At 48.5% G+C, this 22,424-nt stretch overlaps 1 protein-coding gene across 2 annotated transcripts in view; it reads right to left on the bottom strand.

Moving 5' to 3' along the window:
* The window catches only part of LOC138963137 (nesprin-1-like), a 47,343-nt gene that overhangs the window by 1,943 nt on the left and 22,976 nt on the right, over nt 1-22,424 (bottom strand). For both annotated transcript variants that reach the window (XM_070335169.1, XM_070335170.1), the window contains exons 3-15: nt 21,999-22,136; nt 21,112-21,273; nt 18,643-20,826; nt 17,568-17,831; nt 16,826-17,092; nt 7,486-7,955; nt 6,294-6,933; nt 5,524-5,898; nt 3,563-3,709; nt 3,320-3,414; nt 1,801-1,960; nt 1,387-1,447; nt 616-670 (exon numbers count right to left, since the gene is read on the bottom strand). In XM_070335169.1, the coding sequence (XP_070191270.1) occupies nt 616-670; nt 1,387-1,447; nt 1,801-1,960; nt 3,320-3,414; nt 3,563-3,709; nt 5,524-5,898; nt 6,294-6,933; nt 7,486-7,955; nt 16,826-17,092; nt 17,568-17,831; nt 18,643-20,826; nt 21,112-21,273; nt 21,999-22,136 (5,018 nt within the window). The remainder of the gene's footprint in view (nt 1-615; nt 671-1,386; nt 1,448-1,800; nt 1,961-3,319; nt 3,415-3,562; nt 3,710-5,523; nt 5,899-6,293; nt 6,934-7,485; nt 7,956-16,825; nt 17,093-17,567; nt 17,832-18,642; nt 20,827-21,111; nt 21,274-21,998; nt 22,137-22,424) is intronic.

Here is a 22,424-nt window from a genome sequence, read left to right as displayed (position 1 = left end):
AACAGGTACATTAGATAATACATTCAACAAGAAACAAAATGAATATCAAGTACCCACTAAATTCATAATTTCTCAATTACTACACAGATTTAGCACAGCACACCACACAACAACAACAGGTAAGCGGAGAGATGGTTCGCAAAATGATGACGAGGATGTAAAATAAAAAATATGATGTCTGATGAGCAGCAAATTCAATCAGACATTGTAATGTTATCTCACATCAATCGTTAGCTCACAAATACATTATAAGGTAAAACCAAATCTTATCCCTTTGTCAGCAAAGAATCTATTGTGCCGAAATGTTCCCTGAGATCTTTACAAAGGGCTAAAGTGGCAAGACAACACAATCTCTAAAATAGTTGTATCAAAATTAGTGATTTTTAAAAAAAAATTGTATATTTTTTTCAACAAGAAAAAGAAAAAGAAGAAAACTATTTTCATTTTTTAAGCGATTCATAAAGTAGCAACAATTAAAAAGTGCACCCAAAATAACAATAAAATAAAACAAAATAAAATTGAATTCAGAATGATAACAATAACTATCAGGACAACTGCCATAAGTTTTCAACACAAACTCTTTGAAAGCTTAACAAGGGAGACAAGCATACTGACCTTTTGACTCGAAGTAAACTGCGAAGTCGTGAAATGTAGCCAAAGCCATGCCGAGCTGAAATACACATCAATATTGACAAAGAGCTGAAATACACATCAATATTGACAAAGAGCTGAAATACACATCAATATTGACAAAGAGCTGAAATACACATCAATATTGACAAAGAGCTGAAATAAACATCAATATTGACAAAGAGCTGAAATAAACATCAATATTGACAAAGAGCTGCTTTGTTGCAAAACATTCAAGTCGATTTACAGCACAAAACTTCATAGTGGAAAACCCTTTCAGGTTATAAAACAGCTTTACCCCAGAAAAGAAAAACACTACTAGATGAATACTAGAGACTAAGACAAAACTTACCAGAAGCAAGAAAGAATGCACGCACGCACACACAGAGCTCTCTCTCCCACACACACACAGAGCTCTCTCTCCCACACACAGAGCTCTCTCTCCCACACACAGAGCTCTCTCTCTCCCACACACAGAGCTCTCTCTCCCACACACACACAGAGCTCTCTCTCCCACACACAGAGCTCTCTCTCCCACACACACACAGAGCTCTCTCTCCCACACTCACACATGCATGCACGCACACACCCACACACACAACACCACACACATGTAAACACACACACAAACAGCAACTTCAAATATGTAGTCACTCACACACCACTGCAAGTTGGCATCAACTCAAATGCATCCAGTCTGAACATTTTACCACAATGACAATCACACAAAAATGACAAGAGGAGAAAATGACTCACTCAACATGGCGCTGGTTTCACGTATTCTTGGATCGTCCTCGTCATCCATGTCCAGTTTGATCTGCGAGGAAAAAATAGTTAGGTACAAAAATTGTTTCAACAATTACACGCATCAGGTTGTCTTTATTAAAACAAGGAAAATTGCTTCACAGGGTGTTTAAAATACAAAATACATCTCATTGACCAACAGTTCAAATTGCACTAAAAACATCCAAGACTTTCTAAGCAATCACTCACGGAAACAGACACACACACACGTTCGCACGCACACACACACATACAGTCACACACACACACACACAGTTTGTGTGTCTCTCCCAGTGCTGATTATGTTCTGACTATGTCAATCCTCTTCCACTACGCCCCACGCATCTTGCACACACCTTTCATCCACCTGTGTGTGTTATTTCTCACCTCTTGCAGCGCCCCGGCGGCCTGCAGCCTGATGTGTTCCTGAGCCTCGCCCAGCGCTCGCTGTGCCTGAGTGCAGGCCACCGACTCCCGCGCCAGTCGCGACTCCAGCGACACCACACTCTGCATCAGCCGCTCTCGCTCCGCCACCAGGCCGCTCAGTCTGCAACAGTCATTACACAGATTGGTAATTGATGTCCATGGGAGAAGATGGAATTGCAACGAATGGTCTGTCAGCTAATCTGGCGCCATTCTACTGCCAGCTACCTCAGTGCATTGAGGGAGAAGAAACCCAAAGCATCTTGTGGGATGCATGGCCACCAAACTGACACAATTCTAAAGCCAGCTATTTTGTTTGTGAAGAGAGAGGGAGAAAATCAAAGAAAGCACAGAGAAAACATCAAGAAAAGCATCCACTCAAGTGTGGAGTAATATGTTGCAGGTAGGTACAATAACATGCAAGTACACACGCAGGAACGCAAAGAATGTGCTTCACCAAGTAACATCTATTCCCAGAAGCAGGCACGCAAAGAATGTACTTCACCAAGTAACATCTATTCCCAGAAGCAGGCACGCAAAGAATGTACTTCACCAAGTAACATCTATTCCCAGAAGCAGGAACGCAAAGAATGTGCTTCACCAAGTAACATCTATTCCCAGAAGCAGGCACGCAAAGAATGTACTTCACCAAGTAACATCTATTCCCAGAAGCAGGCACGCAAAGAATGTGCTTCACCAAGTAACATCTATTCCCAGAAGCAGGCACGCAAAGAATGTGCTTCACCAAGTAACATCTATTCCCAGAAGCAGGCACGCAAAGAATGTACTTCACCAAGTAACATCTATTCCCAGAAGCAGGCACGCAAAGAATGTGCTTCACCAAGTAACATCTATTCCCAGAAGCAGGCACGCAAAGAATGTGCTTCACCAAGTAACATCTATTCCCAGAAGCAGGCACGCAAAGAATGTGCTTCACCAAGTAACATCTATTCCCAGAAGCAGGCACGCAAAGAATGTGCTTCACCAAGTAACATCTATTCCCAGAAGCAGGCACGCAAAGAATGTGCTTCACCAAGTAACATCTATTCCCAGAAGCAGGCACGCAAAGAATGTGCTTCACCAAGTAACATCTATTCCCAGAAGCAGGCACGCAAAGAATGTGCTTCACCAAGTAACATCTATTCCCAGAAGCAGGCACGCAAAGAATGTGCTTCACCAAGTAACATCTATTCCCAGAAGCAGGCACGCAAAGAATGTGCTTCACCAAGTAACATCTATTCCCAGAAGCAGGCACGCAAAGAATGTGCTTCACCAAGTAACATCTATTCCCAGAAGCAGGCACGCAAAGAATGTGCTTCACCAAGTAACATCTATTCCCAGAAGCAGGCATCGTCTTCAGCATTCAAGGGCTGAAACTCCCGAGTACACTCATGTTTATTTTGCACGAGTGGGATTTATGCGTATGACTGTTTTACCCCGCCATTTAGGCAGCCATACACTGCTTTCGGGCATGATTCCCTACCTGTCCTGTGTGTCCTGGTCAGCCTCAGTAGCAGTGTCCTCGTCCACGTCTTTCTGCAGCGACTCCAGCGCTATCCTCCTCTCCAGCTCTCCCACCTGAAACACACAGCATCATTGTAGTCTACACACAAAAACAATCTCCAGCAACAGCTACTCTACTAAAAATCTGAAGTCTATCCACTCTCTCAGGTGTGAATGATCACCCTATACACAACCATAGCGTTATTTATTTTTCTCCTCTCACCTTGGCCTGTGTGTTGATGTGTGTCTGGTGCAGTGCAGCGTACTGCTGTCTGATAGCCAGCCACTCTGACTCTTTCTCCCGCAGCGACCGCGACATGGTGCCCAGCTGTGTGTTCAGGTACGTACGGTCCTCCACTAACTGGCTCACCTGTTGATTGGGAAATGACACCATAAAAAGCCTGACTCATTTGTGCACACATTATGTATGAGAGGGTTACCAAAATACAACAACGTGAGACTTTGTATCTGATTCATACCTTTTAAAGGCTGAGCCGGGGTATATGTTGTATTAGGTGATGGTGCTTTCACTGCAGCAGATGTTCAAACCACTCTGGCAACAAGCATTGCTCTCACTCTTTCTCAAAAGAAGGCGTTATGATACAAGTTATCATACAAGCGGATGTATCTCAATGTTCTCTACCATAGTACACATCTAAAATGCTTGCTTAGCATCTGAGTAAAGTACTTTTAGCACAAAAACATTTTGAATTGAGAAAAGTCTCACTGCACATGCGGCCTGATGGTTAACCATTGCTTTTTGTGGGTACATGTATAACTATAAGGAGATGCAGGGCCACACTTGGCAACAACAAAAATACTGCATGGGTATTATTGGCAACAGTAATGTTCTTCATTACTGTTTTTCTTATTCCTTTGCTCCCATCATTAAAAAGCAGAAAAACAAACAGAAAGAAAAGGATTTGTACTGCTCCATCTTTTTTGATCTGTAAAATAACCATCCATCTTTTATCTTTGAGAAAAGAAAACAAAGAACAAAGCAAAATGCAGGAATTGAAGAACATCTTTTAACTTTGTCCAAGCAAAAGCAATTGCAAAGAGCAAAAAGAAAAAAGAAAAAAACAATTAGCGTCCAGAACTAACCCTGTGGAAGAGACATCACATATTAAAAGATGAGCGACTGTTTCAGATTCACTCAGTGGGACAGTGAACCTCATGGATCTAAATCGGGTAATTGCCCCCCCCCCCCCCAAAAAAAAACCACACAAAAAAAACCAACTACCCCACCACCACCAGTGTAGAGGAAAGTGAAGTACCTCTGCAGGTGGTGATGATGGTGATGGAGGATCATCATCCTCACACTGAAGGCAACAACACGATTAGGATACTATTGAGAATGCTAGAGATATAACACCATGATACAACAGCCATTGGTCTCACCCATCCATTAAGTTAGAATCAACACAAATTTGGCTAAAACCATGTTTTTCAAAAATAAAGAGGACCACAGAATAACCTAGAATGTTAGCACTAATCAAGCAATGGAATGCAACCAATCAAAGTAATTAACAAGTCACATTTTTAACTGGAAAGACCTACACATATAACTGCTTGAACTGTTCCCAGCACTAAGTGAGACAACAATATTGGCAAATATTTATGTAGATGGGAAGACCAGGGGAATTCTTCTTAATATATCTGACTACCAGAAATACCAACTATCTCAATTTTAGAGAGAAACTCAAGCACCCCTTTAAAAAATAGATGGTGATTTGGTACAGAAACCAAATGTACAGTTCTCCTACTGCTACTCACAAGCTTGACAGTAAAAAACGCCTCAAAACAGACAGACAAATAAATATCAACACAAAAAGAAAACCAAATAAATATCAAAACAAAAAGAAAACCAAATAAATATCAAAACAAAAAGAAAACCAAATAAATATCAACACAAAAAGAAAACCAAATAAATATCAAAACAAAAAGAAAACCAAATAAATATCAAAACAAAAAGAAAACCAAATAAATATCAAAACAAAAAGAAAACAACAGCAACCAGTGTGGGTAAATTTGTCATCAATTTTTTGTCAGACAGTCGCTGACTTTTATGGACAAATAAATAATCAAGCAAACAAACACACAAATAAACAAAGAAACAAACTTCTACAAATTCTACCGAGTTAAAATGGTAACCACTACAGAGCACGGCAGTGAGAAGCCTACCTGCATGGCGAGTTGCTGACAGCGTGCCTCTCGTTGCTGCAGCGAGTGTCGCATGGTGTTGATGTCTTCCTGCAGGCTGTTCTTGCCTTCCACCACCTCCCGGAACTGGGCCTGCAGCTTGCCGTAGTCCTCAGTGAATCGCGACATTTGGTCCCCGCCCCCCTCGGCCAGCTGGCTCTGAGCGCGGAGCGTCTCATTCTGGAAGGACAGCTGTTGGGAGGAGGAAGTGGCAGTGGCCAGTTGTTGTGTGAGACCAGCGTTGTCTGCCAGTAAGGTTTCCGCCTGCTGTTCCAGCTCCTTGATGCGGTCAGTCAGACACTCCTTCTCACGCATCATGTGTTGGATCTGCTCCTGTCCCAGCGTCATCTGCTGATCCTGAATAATAATATATAATATTGATAGCTCCTATAGCATGAACCACAGTAATCTATGCTCCCCGCGCTTTACATATTAACTATGAATAAAAACATACTATTTTTGCTATTACCTCGTTATAGAAATATTGATTATATAAAACATACAAACGTAAATTCTCAAACACACACTTACACTCACATTTTCAACACTAATTAACAGTTATATGCTTTCCAATGTTTTCAAGTACTGAATTATCAAGATAGACAAACAGACCTAAAAACAGACAGACACACACAAATTAAAATTCCACTGGACAGTTACGCCTCAATCATTTGGAACCTCTCTTATTAACAAAGCACAGTTGTACTGAGAGAGTAACAAACTGACAATGAAATGACAATAATCAACCCCACCTGTTTGGTGAGCTCTCCGATGCGAGCATGAAGCTGCTCCACTTGCTGAGCCAGTGCTGAGTTATCGTTCAGTACTGAGCTGTAGTCTACGCTGAGCGACTCAAAGTCGGCCTCCATGGATCGCACAGTGTCCAGCTTGCTGTTGAAGGTCTCGGTCTGGCGGCGGTACTGCTCCGCTTCACGCCTCGTCTCCTTCAGGTCCTGGGTCAGGCTCGCTACTTGCTCTTCAAAGGCAGACAACTCTCCCATTTTCTTCTTCTGCTCGTTTATCTCGTCTTGGAGTCTTGAATTCTCTGCATGGCCCTGTGAAATTGTGTCTTGGAGTGTGGAGTTCTCTGCCTGGCCGTGTGAAATGGTGCCTTGAAGCTTCTGGATCTCTTCTTCCTTGACGTTGACAATCAGTTGGAGTTCTTCCAGTTGCTGCTTTGTTTCTGTCGCTGTGGCATCGCGAGACCTCAGTGTTTCAACTTCTTGTGCGGCACTGGAAAGACGTGAGATCTCTGACAAGAGCCGGTTTTTCTCCTCTGCAGAAGAGCCGGAATGATTGCGGAGGTCATCCAGCTCCTCTTCCAGACCGGCTGCCTCCTCCAACTTCCAGTTGAGTCCTGCTATCTGCTCTTGTAGCGACGTCACCTCAGTTCTACAAGTCAAAATGAAAACATGTTGGAGATAATTAAACAAGCAATTTCAAAAAGTGCATAAAACACACACAGAGAATTTTTTATTTCCCCTTTAGTTCCTTTCCTCTTTTCAAAAAATAAAATTAACTAAGTATATATTCTGTTTTAAAAAGTAAACGTTCAAGATTTGCCCCCTTCAGCCCCGAGCCTGGCAACATGTGGCTTAAGTCAAATGTTATTCTCACTCCTTCATCAGATTACACACACATACATACAGACACCTTGACCCTCCAAAAACACACACCTTGACCCTCCAAAAACACACACACACACCTTGACCCTCCAAAAACACACACACCTTTACCCTTCCAAACACACACACACACACACACACACACCGTGACCCTCCCAAAAACACACACACACATACAGACAGACACCTTAACCCCCCCTCACACATACACCTTGACCCTCCCACACACACCTTGACCCTCCCAAACACACACACACACACACACACACACACACACACACACACACACACACACACAAACACACACACAAAGACCAACCTGTGCTGGTCGTGCATGTGATCGATCTGCTGAGCGACGTCCTCCACTCTCTTGCTGAGCGATAGCTTCTCTCTGCGCAGCGACACCAGCTCTTCCGTCACGCCGTCCAGCTCTTCCGACACCTCGTCCCGCTCCTTCCGCAGCCTCTCCACCTCTTCCTTCATCTCGGCCACTTCCACACTGCCTGGATCTTCCACAGCGGAAGGCTGGCTGGCCTGGGCTGTTCGCAATCTCTCCACCTCCTTTTTCAGGTTCTCAACTTCCTCACTACTTGTGCTCTCAGCGGCTGAGGGTTGTTGAGGGGCAGTTGAGGCCTTGCTGAGGTCGAAGCGGAGCTGTTCCACCTGGCGCCTGAGGTCCTTGTTGGTGGCTGTCACTGTGTCCAGAACCTGTTGGTACTGGTTGTTGTCCTCCTGCAGCATGCTGTGGTGACTGCGCAGGTCCGACAGCTGACTGCGAAGGCTTGACACCTGTGTCAACAAAATCAACAAACAAGAATGGTTAGTTAAGGGAACCTTTACTTTTTGACAAAACATTAGCAGTCTATCTGTTTTTGACAAAACATTAGCAGTCTATCTGTTTTTGACAAAACATTAGCAGTCTATCTGTTTTTGACAAAACATTAGCAGTCTATCTGTTTTTGACAAAACATTAGCAGTCTATCTGTTTTGGGATACCTGTGTGACCCTATGCAGACTTTAGAGATACCGTGACTGAGCATGAAAATTTATATTAATTTTCTTATTTATTTATACTTACCAACACAATGTTATTTTGCATATAGCCCCTTAACTACCGAAAGAAAACGAAAGTGAAACTAGAGTTATACCCCAGAGTGACCGCCCTTTGCAGGTGGCGCCAGCAGTGCTTGGCGCCAAGCACTGTCAGCTGGAATGCGGCACAGGCAACGCGGGCGCGCCACTTATCACTTCACCTATAAAACCGAATAGGCATGTGAAGAGGGGAGGAGGGAGGGAGCAATAAGAATAACATTGTGTTGGTAAGTATAAATAAATAAGAAAATTAATATAAATTTTCATGATTAATTTAGATTTACCAAGCACAATGTTATTTTGCATAGAATACCACCGAGGAGGTTGGGATCCCATGCCTTATCACTTCCAAAAGAAGGTTGTCAGAGCAGGGGGAAGGCAGAGGTGCACGCGCAGTGAACGCCTAAGGACCTGGCCCCTGTCTGAATGAACCAAGGATTTGAAAATATCCACATATCTATGGTAAGAGGCAACACTCACCTAGAGAGAGACCAGAGATTGTGCGAGAACAGCTTTCTTGATGCCGTAGGTCTCGTCTCCCCGTCTAGCCGAGAACGTGCGGAGGTAGAAGTCTGTGAAGGTAGACACAGACCTCCAGTAGGCTGCGTGCATGACTTGAGTCAGCGGCACCCCCCGAACGAAACTGAGTGAGGAACTGATGGCCCGGATCTCATGTGCACGAACCGGAGTCGTTCGTGTCAGGTTAGCGTTTTTGTAAATTTGTTTGATCAAAAAAACTAACCAGCGAGCAATCGTCTGCTTGGAGATATCTCGTTCCATGTTAGGCAGAAGGGAGATAAACAAGGCTCGTTTAGTGGCCCTATGAGAAGCAGTACGGTCAAGATAGGCCTTTATGGCCCGAACAGGACATAAAAACCTATCCGGATCATCAGGGTCAAGGTCCCGAGTGAGAGAGGGAATGACGAGGGGGGCTGAAAACACATCAGCCAGTTGGTTTTTTTTTGCTCTGAACTCAGGCAAAAAGGAAAGAGTCATGGACGAAAGGTCAGGGGCAAACTCAACATCGTGTGGGAGACCACTGATGGCGTGGATACCACTGACTCTGCGAGCAGTTGCGAGCGAAACAAGAAAAACGGTCTTGAGAGTGAGGTCCCGAAGGGAGGCAGAGCTCAGAGGTTCGAACGGCGGAGACCTCAAGGCGTTAAGCACGAGGAAAACGTCCCATTTGGGAAAGGTGACTGTTTTGCGCACAGAACGGTTCTTAATTCCGTCGATCAGATTGGTGATGAGGGAAGAATGAATGAGATGGAGAGGCCTAACCCCCGTGGCAGCCGCGATGGTACTGGTGACCGACGATTTGTACCCTAAGAGGGTACAAGCTTTGAAACCTTTCTGTAGATGAAGGGAGGAAAGGAAATTAGCCAGCTGGGTTGGAGAAGGCTGTAATGGGTCGAATTTCTTTCCGGCAGCGAAGGAAACCCAAGTGGACCAGCGTAGGGAGTAAAGGTTGTTAGTAGAGGGACGCCGAGCGTCAAGAGACAAGGAAACAGCGTGTGACGAAAGTCCTAATGTTCGCAGCTTTGACCGCACAAAAGCCAGGCGGTCAGGCGGAGGGAGTCGGGCGCGGGGTGTGGGATGCCCGATCGAGGTTGCAGGAGACTGAGCGAGTCGAGATTGAGGTCGAACGGGGGAACGTGGGAGAGCGCGACCAGTTCGGGGAACCAAGCTGCCGTGGGCCAAAAGGGCGCGACCAAAAGCAGTGTGGGCCTCTCCTGAGCGTACTTGGCTAGGACTCGGGTTACCAGAGCCGTCGGGGGATAGGCGTAGGCTTGGAGACCCGACCATGGCAGAGCGAATGCGTCCTTTCCGAAGGCCATGGGGTCGTGAAACGGACTCACGTACAGAGGGAGTCGCTTGCTGTACCGAGTGGCAAAGAGATCCACTAACGGAGTGAACCAGTGGGACCACAGAGGAAGAAGGGCCTTGTGGGAAATGGTCCACTCGGTCGGCAAGATCTGATCTCGGCGACTGAGGAGATCCGCGAGGGAGTTCAGTTTCCCCGGGATGAACTGCACTGAGAGGAGGATGTTCTGCTGGAAACACCAAAGCAAGATCTGCTCGGCCTTCAACGAGAGGGACGTTGAGTGTGTGCCCCCCTGGTTTTTCAGGTAAGCTAGGCAGACTGTGTTGTCCCCGTGAAGGAGAACAGACTTTCCCCGAAGGGTAGGAGCAAACTGAAGGAGAGAGAGGCGAACTGCCTCCATCTCGAGGAGATTGATGTGGAGTAGAGACTCCTGAGGGCTCCAGAGGCCGGAGGTCTCGAGAAGATCGAGGTGAGCGCCCCAGCCGGTCTTGGAGGCATCCGTGAAAAGAAAGACCTGAGGGGCTGGGGGCTGGATGGGTACCGGGGTCCTCAGCCACACCGGGTCTAACCACTGAGAGACAGCGGCCCGAAACCACGGGCCCAGAGTGATCACTTGCGAGTAGACAGGTGGTTTCGAGGACCGGAGAGCGACTTCTCGTTGGAGGGGACGCTTGAACACCCTCCCCAGGGGAAGGAGGGGGGAAAGAGATTCCATCGTACCCAAGAGTTGGCAAAGGTGACGAAGGGTAACGGTGCGGCGAGCACTGAGTTGCGCAATCCGTGACGTCAGGGCGTCGAGACGGGCTGAGGTGGGAGCCACCGTGTAAGCCACCGTGTCGAAAGACATGCCCAAATAGACAAAAGATTGGGACGGCTGGAGGTCGGACTTGGAGTGGTTGATCAGAAAGCCCAACTCGGAAGTCCAGTCCATGACCAGGCGCGAGTGAGTCCGACAGAGGGACTGGGTTGCTGCCAGGGTCAGCCAATCGTCCAGGTAGAGCTTTAGACGAACTCCCCCCGCCCAAACCAAGGCAGCCAGTTCTCTGGTGACCTTGGTGAAAATGAGGGGGGCCAGAGACAGACCGAAGGGGAGGGCCCGAAACTGGTAGACCACCCCTGACCAGACGAACCGGAGGAGGTGTTGAACGTTCTCGTGGACCAGGATGTGAAAATAAGCGTCCGATAGATCGAGAGACGTGGCCCAGTCCCCCGGCCGGATGGCAAGTCTGATAGAGGGGGGAGTCTCCATCTTGAAAGGAGACTTTTGAATGTGCTCGTTTAGAGCAGAGAGGTCGAGAATCGGCCTGAACTCGCCGTTCTTTTTGGGGACCGTGAAGAGACGGGCGTAAAATCCCGGGCCGGGGTTGGACACCGGGAAGATGGCGCCTTTTGTCAACAGGTCCCGGACCTCTGCATCCAGAGCAAGAGCCCGAGAGGGGTCGCTTGGTTCTGGGAAAGCAATCGGAACGACCGTGAGAGGAGGGGGGGAAACCAGAGGGAAGGAGTACCCCGTCCGTACCACTCTCAACACATACTGATTTCGAACGTGTTTTTCCCAAGCCGGGAGAGCACGTCGAAGAGAGCCCACGGAGGACAGGAGAGGGGCGGGGCGAGTCAAAAGGGACCCGAAGGAGGCTGCCGCTTCTGGGGGCCTTTCTGCCCTGGTTTCCTAGCCTTCTGCCGCTTCTGCCCGACGGGCTGAGGACGGCGAAAATTCTGAGATTCCGGTTGACGAGTGGGCCGCACCGGCTGAAAGGAAGAAGTTTGAGTGGCAGGGGGGCGGAAATCCTTGGATGGGTTGCCCTTGTGACGCTTGGGAGGGGGGGGCAGAACACGTCCGCGACCCTACCAAGAAATCTGACTGACGCCGCTTGTGCGACTGTTCAACCACGGCCTTGACAGTGCCGGGATTAAACAGTGCGGAAGGCGTGGTCAGGGTGTTCCGCAAAGAACGCCGTTCCTCAGGTGAGAGATAGGACGACTTAAGGTGTGCGTCCCGGAACAGCGCGAGCAGCTGTGCTCTGAGACGGAGGAGAAGTTCCGTCTGAGAGGTCATAGCCGCCCTAAGGGCAGAAAAGGCGTGTCCGGCCTGGTTACCGTCCACCTGGGCTAGGGGCGTGAAACCAGACCGGAGGTTGGAACCGGAGGCCACCGTACCCGTCGAGTTGATGGCAGCGTCTGACCAATGCCATGCATTGGAGAGACATTGAAGAGAGTCGCTGACGACCCCCTCCAAATGCGAAAAAGCCAACGGGGTCAAAGCGAAGGAGGACACTGCAGGGGCAGAGCCCCGAAAAGGTTCGTTATCGGCACCCACCGCCTTACTGGTGTGTTGAAAGGGGAGGGTGCTAGAGTCGAACGCGAACTGACCCCCACTTTTACAAGTCATCCTAGGGAAAGAAAAAGGATCCCTAGGATTGGGGAAAGAGGGAGCAGTGTCCTGTGCTTCTGGGGGGACAGTGCTGCCAGTCTTGTCCGAATCATTAGACCGGAAAGACTGGAGCACGAGGTCCCACGCCAACCGAAGGTTAGGGTGACAGGTCAGTCGTAGGCGCGAACGCCTGTCACTCAGGGGACCCCCCTGCATGGAGTCGAAAGCCGCCCGAGCGTTAGCCTTAGAGGACTGGCCTTCGGAAAACGCCCCGTCTCCCAACTTGTCCGCCAACAGGTTGAGGAATGTGGTTGTCACCGTGGACCTGTCGGCAGACGGGTCCTCAGGGGAAATTTCCTCTGACTCAAAAAGAGCCAGCGGAGGAGAAGGAGGACACCCAGGGCGTGGAGCCTGGGGAGCCGAGGGGTTCTCAGAGTGTGTGGTTGATGGTATAGAACCGGAACCTCCTCCCCGGACTGCAGAGGAGAGAGAGTCAAGCTGACCCTGGACGGAGCGTCTCAGAGAAAAGAGTTCCTCCTTGAATGAGGACATCATTGAAAGAAGACTGTTTGAAGATGTGTCAGCAACCTTAGGTGGCTGAAGTTCAGGATACAGATCGTCCTCGGACGAGATGTCGTCAAACTCCTGAAAGGCGGAAGGCAGGCCTAAATCAAAGTCCTGGGGGTGGGTGGTCGAAACCAGAGCCCGCCAGAACCGAGGAGGCCACCGCCTGTGAGGTATGTCCCCCGTGAGGGGGGGCCACGTCAGAACCGTCCCGGGCCGCGGCCCCGTTAGGAGGCGCGGCACGGGCGCCGTCCCAAATCGCGGCCCCGTTCAGGGCCGCGGCCCGGGCCCCGGCCCCGTCGGGGCACGGGGCCCGGACCGGGGCCCACACCGGGCCCGGAGCCCGGGCCCCGGCCCCGCCAGAGCACGGGGCCCAGGCCCCGACCAGGCCAGCGGCCCGGGCCCCGCCAGAGCACGGGGCCCGGGCCCCGACCAGGCCAGCGACCCGGGCCCCGTCCAGGCCAGGGGCCCGGGCCCCGTCCAGGCCAGCGGCCCGGGCCCCGGCCCCGCCGGAGCACGGGGCCCGGGCCCCGTCCAGGCCAGCGACCCGGGACCCGTCCAGGCCAGCGGCCCGGGCCCCGGCCCCGGCCCCGCGAGAGCACGGGGCCCGGGCCGCGGACTCGCCCAAGCCCATTGACCGGGCCTTGTCCAGGCTCGTGGTCCGGTTGGCGTCCCCGTGATCGGGAGAGGAGCGGTCAACCGACATGACCAGGGCATCTAAGTCCGATATCACGCAAGGGGCTGCGAGTGCCTGGAAGGATGAAAAACCAAGGAAGCCAGCGTCCCGTAGAACTTGGCAGGCAGCAGAGAGTGCTGCGGCGGACGCTGCGGGGAGCTGGGAGGCAGGCAGTGGAGGGGAGAGCTGAGACCGCCGCCAAAGCCTCCGTAACTTGACCCCGCAGTTGGTCCGGACCCTGACCCTGAAGGCCGGGGGGAGGGGGGTAGTCAGGCAAAGCCGGACCACCCGCCTGCCCCCCGGAACCAACTAGTAGACCAGAGGGGGTCTCACTCCGTAAAGGCGGGTGAGAGGGGGAAGGTTGAACCTCGGAGCCCCCACTCAAAGGGGAAGGGGGCTCCGGGGTCGAGCGGCCAGAAATCGGCGCACTCAACAACCTTTGTTGGAGGAGATCCAACTTTCTTTGTTTTGAACGACGCTTACGCAGAGCGTTAGGAGTGGGGTCCGGGCTGGGGGCCCAACGTCCCGTGCTATCCCGGCTCTGATCAGAACCAGACATAATTATAATGTGAATGAACTAGGAAAGAAGATAAAGCTAGCAAGCAGACGATAGCTGAATCAAAAATAGAAAAAAAAATTTTCACTTCCCTGAACAAGAAGACACCGGTCGCGTGTGAAGATCACAAGAAACCAACGGTATTCACACCAGAAGCGTAGGGAAAAAACACCGTGCACAGACACGAGGAGGCTTAATCTTCTTTATGTATTTTCTTCCAAGAAGAATAAGCCATAGAATCACTGACGAAAAAACAACCGGTAGAGATCCAGGAAACTAGACCGTAGGCACTGACGATGTGTACACGTCGGCGAAAAGAGGTGAAGTGATAAGTGGCGCGCCCGCGTTGCCTGTGCCGCATTCCAGCTGACAGTGCTTGGCGCCAAGCACTGCTGGCGCCACCTGCAAAGGGCGGTCACTCTGGGGTATAACTCTAGTTTCACTTTCGTTTTCTTTCGGTAGTTAAGGGGCTACAGTAAAACCTGAGTCTAGCGGACCCTTGTTGTAACGGCCACCTGCTACATACGGACAGTTTATCATGGCACGAACACGATTTCAACAATAACTAACCTTTAACGGGCGGACACCTGCCACTTACGGACGCGGACACGATTTTTTGGACCGTAGGAAGTGTAAACACTGTCACAAACGGACACAACGTACACAAAAACGCAACTTCGAAAACTCGACTGTTATGCAGTCAGTGCTCGGCAGCAGTAGCCGTAGCACAAATGGTTGTTGATTGGTTGTCCTGTCCCTTTTCTGACCAATCAGTGGCTTGTTTAGATGGAGACCCACTTTCGCTCACTCACTTTCGGCTCACTTTCGCTTTTCCGCATTGTGGATACAGTCACAACCAAAAGCAACAGTAGACTACTGTGTTTGAAAATGGAATCTCCAGCAGGAAAAAGAAAAGCGTTGACTTTAGAGCAGCGTGTCGCTGCCTTGAAAAAACTAGATAGCGGCCAATCATGCCGAGATGTGGCGAAGGAGATGGGATGTGGTAAAACACAGATCGCGAGGATCAAATCGGAAAAAGAAGACGTGATGAAGGAGTGGGAGTCAGGTGCGCGAATCGGCCAAAAAACTGTGAAACGTCGGAAAACGCAATATGAAGACCTGAACAACGTGGTATGGGAGTGGTTTTGTACTGCAAGATCGAAGAATCTGCCTGTCAGTGGACGCAAAAATGCAACCATTTATCATTTACCACTCCCCCCTTCCCCCCTCCTACTAATCTCTCTCTCGATCTCTCTCTCTCTTTGTAAGCAATCCTTCGAAGGAAACAATAGTTAACACAGCTAAATTTCTGTTCCATGCATTTATGCTGAGACTAGAAAAACTTAATGAAACAGGTCGAGACACACTGCGGAATTTCCCGTTGAATGACTGATGAAGAGTCAGCTATATTTAGCTTTGTGACGTCCGACTTGCGTAAGTTTGAATGCACAGTGTGTGTAGGGAACGGGGTAGGTGAGGGGTGGGGGGATGTTGTTGTTGTTGTTGTTGTTGTTGTTGTTTGCTACATGTATCATTTGTTTACTCACATTTTCAGTGAGTCTCATGTTCAATCCAATAAATACATACTACAGGACTGACAAAAAGTGTCTTGTTCATTTTACGTGCTCTTTGTAAAATATTGCCCCGGCCCCTCCACCTGTGAAGAAGGGACACCTGTCTAATAGGGACACTATTACCATTCCCCAAGGGTGTCCGTTAGAGACAGGTTTTACTGTATATGCAAAATAACATTGTGCTTGGTAAATCTAAATTAATACTAATGTTTTAACATGTGACCCTATGCAGACTTTAGAGATACCGTGACTGAGACTAATGTTTTAACATGTGACCCTATGCAGACTTTAGAGATACCGTGACTGAGACTAATGTTTTAACATGTGACCCTATGCAGACTTTAGAGATACCGTGACTGAGACTAATGTTTTAACATGTGACCCTATGCAGACTTTAGAGATACCGTGACTGAGACTAATGTTTTAACATGTGACATGCAAGTGTTTCTTCACCGACTATGATTTATGGTGTGATCTTACATTTTTGCTGTGATGTTTTTAGTTTGTGCATTTTATTACTGTGTGTATGACCAGTCTGCGGCCCTATGCTCCACAGGGAGTCTACAGGAATAAGTCAAGTATGACCAGTCAAAAGACAGCACTCTGTTTATAGCCCACATTACGTACACTAAAGTTGTATTAAAGTTGTAATGCACTGTAAGTGTGTTTACCATTACATGCTGTGTGCAATGAGGTGCTAGCCATACTGGATATGTATTTCACATCGATAAAATGTAAAAACTAATTGAGGTTACAGTTCAGCTACTTTTACACAACTTCACTGCCCTGCTGGTTTAACTGTACTGATTCTTTGTTAAAGTATGCACGATTCCCGGAATACAGACACAATCAACTGTTTTATTCATGATTTCCCTTGTTCAAATTAACAAGTCACTTTCTTGAGTGGAATGCCAAACTATTTTTATTTTTTTTTAGCAGTTGAACTTGATGAACATCAATCTTTCATCAATTACAACAGCACACCTCCAGACTATTCTTACCTCTGCCTCTAAGCCGTGCATGGCTTCGTTCTCCTCCACTGCAGCTATCTGCTTCTGTCCGCTCAGCTCTTCCCTCAGTCGCTCCACCTCCCTCTGCAACTTGTCCACCACCGACCGCTGCTGTTCCGTCTCCTGGTGTGCCTCCCGCAGAGAAGTCTGCAGCTCCTGGTTGCTGGTTGCCATGGTACCGTGTTCTTCCCGCAGAGAGTCCAGTTCCTGCTGAAGGCGTCCCACTTCTGTTTCCAGCCTGTCTGCTTCAGTTTTGGCCTGTACAAAGTTCAGGGTTGTAGAAACACAGAGACCAGAATTGTAGAAAGATTATACAGAACAGTCATAGAAAGATACATCTCCTGGACATGTGAAGACAGGCTAATTAAGTTTGACAGATACATATACATGTATATACAACAATAGATCTTCCAGTTATAGAAAGACAACTGAACATGGAGAAATAACTGTTCAAAGATCATTAATTCTTATCGACACAGCAATACCAACAACCAATTTCTTTCTTCAACACAGACAACCAAAGACAGAAACATAATTGTAGAAAGATAGATATCCTGGACACAAAGGACAAACAAACAATTTCTACCTTCAATTTACTGTTGAAACACTTCAGTTACTTCAGAACAAGCAATAAGAAACGCAGAACTGCATTCGACTCCTAATTACTTAACCAATTTTTTTTTTAATTCATCCCCTCTTCTCTGTCCGCCCACAAACTCAGCTTTACACACACCTGAGACGAGTGAGCAGCAGACTCCTTGAGGGTGTTGTTTTCGTGAATGAGCTGTCCGTTGTGGGTCTCCACGTCACGTAGGCGTGTGTGCAGCGACTTGAGCTGTTCCTCCACGCCCCGCCGAGCTTCGTACACACGCTGGTCGGCATGGCGCTCGCCTTCGTCCAGTGCCAGCTGAAGCTTCTCATTCTTCTCCTTGAACGACTTGAGTTTGATCAGCATCTTCTCACACTTCACCTCGCTCACCTGCAGGCGACTTCGCACCTGTGATGAGAAATAGGTTGTCAGTGAAAGTCACAGTTCGGAATGATACATGTACTTTGAATGTAGACTTCTTTTGGTTTATTTTTGTCATGTCCACCGTCATGAAGATTTGTGTAATGATGTATTGTTTTGGTCATGTAAAATAAGCTTTTGCTTGAGTTTGTGTCCTAGTTGCATATTTTCATGTTATGTATTTTGAATTCAGCTTATATTAGCTTAAACCAACATAGACTACTCAACTACAATGTGGATAACTGCCAGCAGTCTAGCATGTTCGAGTTACTAAAGAATATTCTTAAGATGAGGGAAATGTACTTCTGCTGAGACTGCTGCTTGAAGTCCTATTTACTCTGAACTGCTTTTCTCTATGCTCTTTATTCCCTGTTTCTCCTTTCAATCACCACAGCCTGCACACCCATCTGCTATCCCTTCTTTTCTTTCCTTTATTTACTACCAGTCTTTTTAAAAAAAAAGTATTCATGATGGAAAGCGTTCAACTCCTGCCCCCTTTCTCCAATGCGCAAACAAGAACTTCATAAACCATAGTGACATAAACAATTTTTCTGTGTTTGAAAACAATACACTCGCCTCCTGTCAAAAGGAAGTCTAACCTTGTAAGACACTTAAGAACAGAAGGGAGTTGTGAATGCTTTCTGGTGGAGAATGCTAGCGATGACAGCCAACAACAACAGCATAATAATAATAATAAACTTATTAATCGCCCCTTCTCACTGGAGCTCACGGCGATGTACAATAGCAAAGTACACACACACACACACACACACTAAAATACAGTTGATAGTGTGCTCACCTTGTCATGTTCTTTCTGCAAAGCCTGGTACCGCTGCCTCAGTTCCTGCAGCTCCCCTGCGTCCTGCAGTGCTGCCGCTGACGTCTGCTGCAGATTCTCCCGCGTCACAGGTGCCTCCTCCACCTCCACCTGTGATCCCCAAGAGTCCCACGACTCATCCCTGGCAGGTGATGACGGCACCTGCCTGACAGGTGAAGAACGGGCAGGTGAACGTTGAGCCTCTCTGGATGGAGAAGTGGGAGGAGTGTGTCCAAGCTGAGCCTTGAGGGCGGCATTGTCCTGACGGGCTTTGTTCAGGTCCTGCTGCAGTCGCTGCCTCTCCTGCTGCGCCTCTCGCTCAGAGAACTGCGCCTCCGCGATGATCTTCCCCAGCTCCTCGATCTCGCCCTTCAGGCTGTCATTGTCCATCTCAAGCTGCTCCTTCTGCTGAGTCAGCTGCTCTAGCTGCTTCACTAGCTGCGTGAAACGGTTGTTCAACGACTCCTGGTTGGACAGCAAGGAAGATGCTTCTTCATCCCTCTGGGTCGTTAGCTCTTGCTGCCGATGGAGTTCTTGTGTGAGGTGGTCATGGGCTTGCTTCAGCTGCAGGAACTGGTTCTCTAGTACTGTCTTCTCTTCTTGCAGGCCTTGTAACAAAGCTTCCAGCTGTTTCTTCTCTGTCAACACTGTCTCTGTTTCTGTTTTGATTTGCTCAGACTCCACGGAGTCACCCTGAGCATGCTGTGATGCACTAAGTTGGTCTTTGAGAGTTTGAACCTCCTGTTGATACGCTAACACCTGGGCAGAAAGACCTTCACTGTCTTCCGTGGAATGTGAAGGAGTACTCAGCTGCTCTCTCACAGCCTCCAGTTCTAGTTCTAGAGAAGCTTTGGCCTCACTTAGCTGCTCCGTTTGATTCTGCGCATCAGCCAGCTCAGCAGAGAGAGATGTTATCTGACCCTGGAACTTCTCTCTGGTTGCCTCAAGTTCTGCACTGACCTCTCTCTGCTGGGTCATGGCCTCAGCTAACTGCACCTCCTGCTCCTGGTTCCGGTCTTTCTCTGCCTGCAGGTCTGCAGTCAGCTGCTCCCTGTCCTTCTCCAGCCTGGAAATCTGGGCCTCCATGTCCTGGGCACGCTCGCTGAAATCGTCAGTGACAGCCTCAAGGTCAGACTTTGTCATGGCGATGACGTCCTGCAGGCTGGCGAGGCTGGCCTGGAGACCCACAACCTCCTGGTCTCTGTCTGCCAGCTTGTCCTTCAGCGCAGTCACCTCTGTCAGCATGTCCTCCATCTCGGAATCCCGGCTCTTGAGGGCGCTCTGCAGCGTCTCCACCATGCTCTGCATGGAGGTCATCTGCTCGCCCAGCTCCTCCTTGGTCTCCACGGTCTCCAGCTGAGAGCTGCGAAGGTTCTCCACCAACACGGTCAGCTCCTCCACACGCTGGGTCCTCTCTTGCACCGAGTACCTCAAAGACTCCATCTCTGATGCGTCCTGCTGGCTGGTTGATGATCGCTCCTCTGTCAGCTGTTGCAGCTGCTGTTGGTGGTCTTCCAGGGACTGCTGGAGGGTTGATTTATCCTCCACAAGTTGTATTATCTCCTGGCGAGCTTCTATCAGCTGCTGTTGCTGATTGCCAAGGTCCTCCTCAGTGAGAGCCAAGTCCTGCTGAAGTGTGGTGACCTGTTGCTGGGCTTCTGCAAGCTGCTGCTGGAGGGATTTAGCAAGTTCCTGGAACTTCTCACTGTACTGCTGGCTCTCTGTCAGCTGCTGCTGTACATCCTCAGAGGGTCGTTCCTCAGAGTGCTGCTGGAGTTCTGACATCTGATGTTTGACGGATATGACTTCCATTTGGGATTTCTCCGCCTCTTGTCTCAGCTGCTCGATCAGCTCCTCCTGGGCTTTGACCTTAGCCTTGGTGATCTCAGCGGACTGGGCGGTGTCGGTCAGCTGCTGGACCTGCTCCTGAAGGCGCTGGCAGTACTCTGCGTAGGTCTGCAGCTGTTGCTGGAGCGCCTGCATTTCTGTCGACGGAGCTGCGGCATCTACAGTGTCGCCTCCTGGTGCCGCAGTCTCTCCCTGTCCCTGCAGCCTCTCTTCCTCCTTAGGCGCTGTTTCAGGGACAGTGGCACCGGGTAAAGGTGAAGGTCCTTGCTGGGCCAGCTGCTGCTCCAAGGCTTCTTTCTCTGTACGAAGCTCCTCAGCCTGTAACACGTAACACATGAGTTACTGCAAGAGCTTACCACTGAAATTCCAATCTGAGAAGAGAAAGAGAAAATGAGACAAAGAACGCCACGTCAAATAAGAATATGAACATATTAACACAGAAAACTTATAAAAAGAACAAAAACATAAACAAAGAAACTGTTGAAGCTTACAAACAGACAAACAAACAGAGGAAAAAGAGAGAGAAGTGGGATGAAAGTACATCAAGTGCTTCAACTCTTATTTTCCAGTAGTCAGTGATTGCAAGTTCAATACTACGCTGACCTGTTTCTTTGCCTGCTCCAGCTGGAACTTGAGTTTTTTTACTGTGGCCAGTGCCTTCTTGAGCATCAGTTCCTTGTCGGACACAAACTTCTCCCTGGCCGCCAGGCTTTCCTCTCGCTCTGCCACCTGGCTTTTCACTGCTGACAGCTCTTCTTCTATGGACTGTATGACATGCAAAGAGGAAAGATCCACATGGTTACAAAGCAAAGACTGGTGTGCATTAATGTCCACAGAACAAGCCATTCAACAAAACTGATTTCGTGTTGAACTGCAATAGAAATGGAACAAAAAGTAATTGTAATCTAGCTAAAATCACCAGGAAGATAGACTGTGATAATTTCAAAACCTATGTCAACTTTGACTATATCATACATTTTTCATTATCATTTTGCTCTGTTCTTTATTGCACATTTTTCTTGACCACAGTTTCATGATGGCACAGCATTCTATAAACATTCATTTCATTTCATTTTTTCATTTTCATTACTTTATTGTCCCATCGCTGGGAAATTCGGGTCGCTTCCTCCCAGTGGAAAGCTAGCAGCAACGGAGTCGCGCTACCCAGGTGTCTGCGTGTTTAGGTGTATTCAGCCACCTGCACTTATGGCAGAATGACCAAGGTCTTTTACGTGCCATTGTGATGACACGGGGGTGGGACATGGCTTCCGTCTCTGGGTCTGCACATAAAGTTGACCCGTGTCCGTCCCGGCCCGAATTCGAACCTGCGACCTTTCGATCACAAGTCCAGTGCTCTACCAACTGAGCTACCGGGCCCCCATGATTAAAACAACATGTACAACAGAGCAGAGCAAGAAAGGCTTTCTCAAAAGATTTTAACAAGGGCACTGAAGCCCATGCGGTATGCCTTCAAAGGTCTACCGATTCACCTTATCAGCGGCGGAGGCAGTGGACTGCTCGGACTCTGTGGTGAGCTGCTCCAGACGTTCCTCCATCTCCTGCATGGTCTCCACCAAGGACGTCATCTTCTCCTCCTTTGTTGCCAGCTTCTTCTCCAGATCGGCAGCCTGCAAGATATAACGTACATTAGTAGGTGCAAACTAATGGCATGTGGCTTGACGAAAGTCAGCTCTCATATAATGTTAATGAATTATTTAGCTGCCATGCAGTAACAAGTGGAATAAATGCTACACATATGACTAGCGCACAACTATGCAATGTAAGATGCTGAAGTTCGGAGAGGTACAGAATAAGTTGGATGAGAGAGTGCGTGAATGAAGAGAGAAAGAGAGAGAGAGAGAGAGAGAGAGAGAGAGAGAGAGAGAGAGAGAGAGAGAGAGAGAGAGAGAGAGAGA

This window comes from Littorina saxatilis, linkage group LG3 (assembly GCF_037325665.1).
Source record: "Littorina saxatilis isolate snail1 linkage group LG3, US_GU_Lsax_2.0, whole genome shotgun sequence".
NCBI lineage: Eukaryota > Metazoa > Mollusca > Gastropoda > Littorinimorpha > Littorinidae > Littorina > Littorina saxatilis.
Note: the sequence above shows the minus strand (reverse complement) of the source record. Positions and strands in the feature narration are given on the sequence as shown.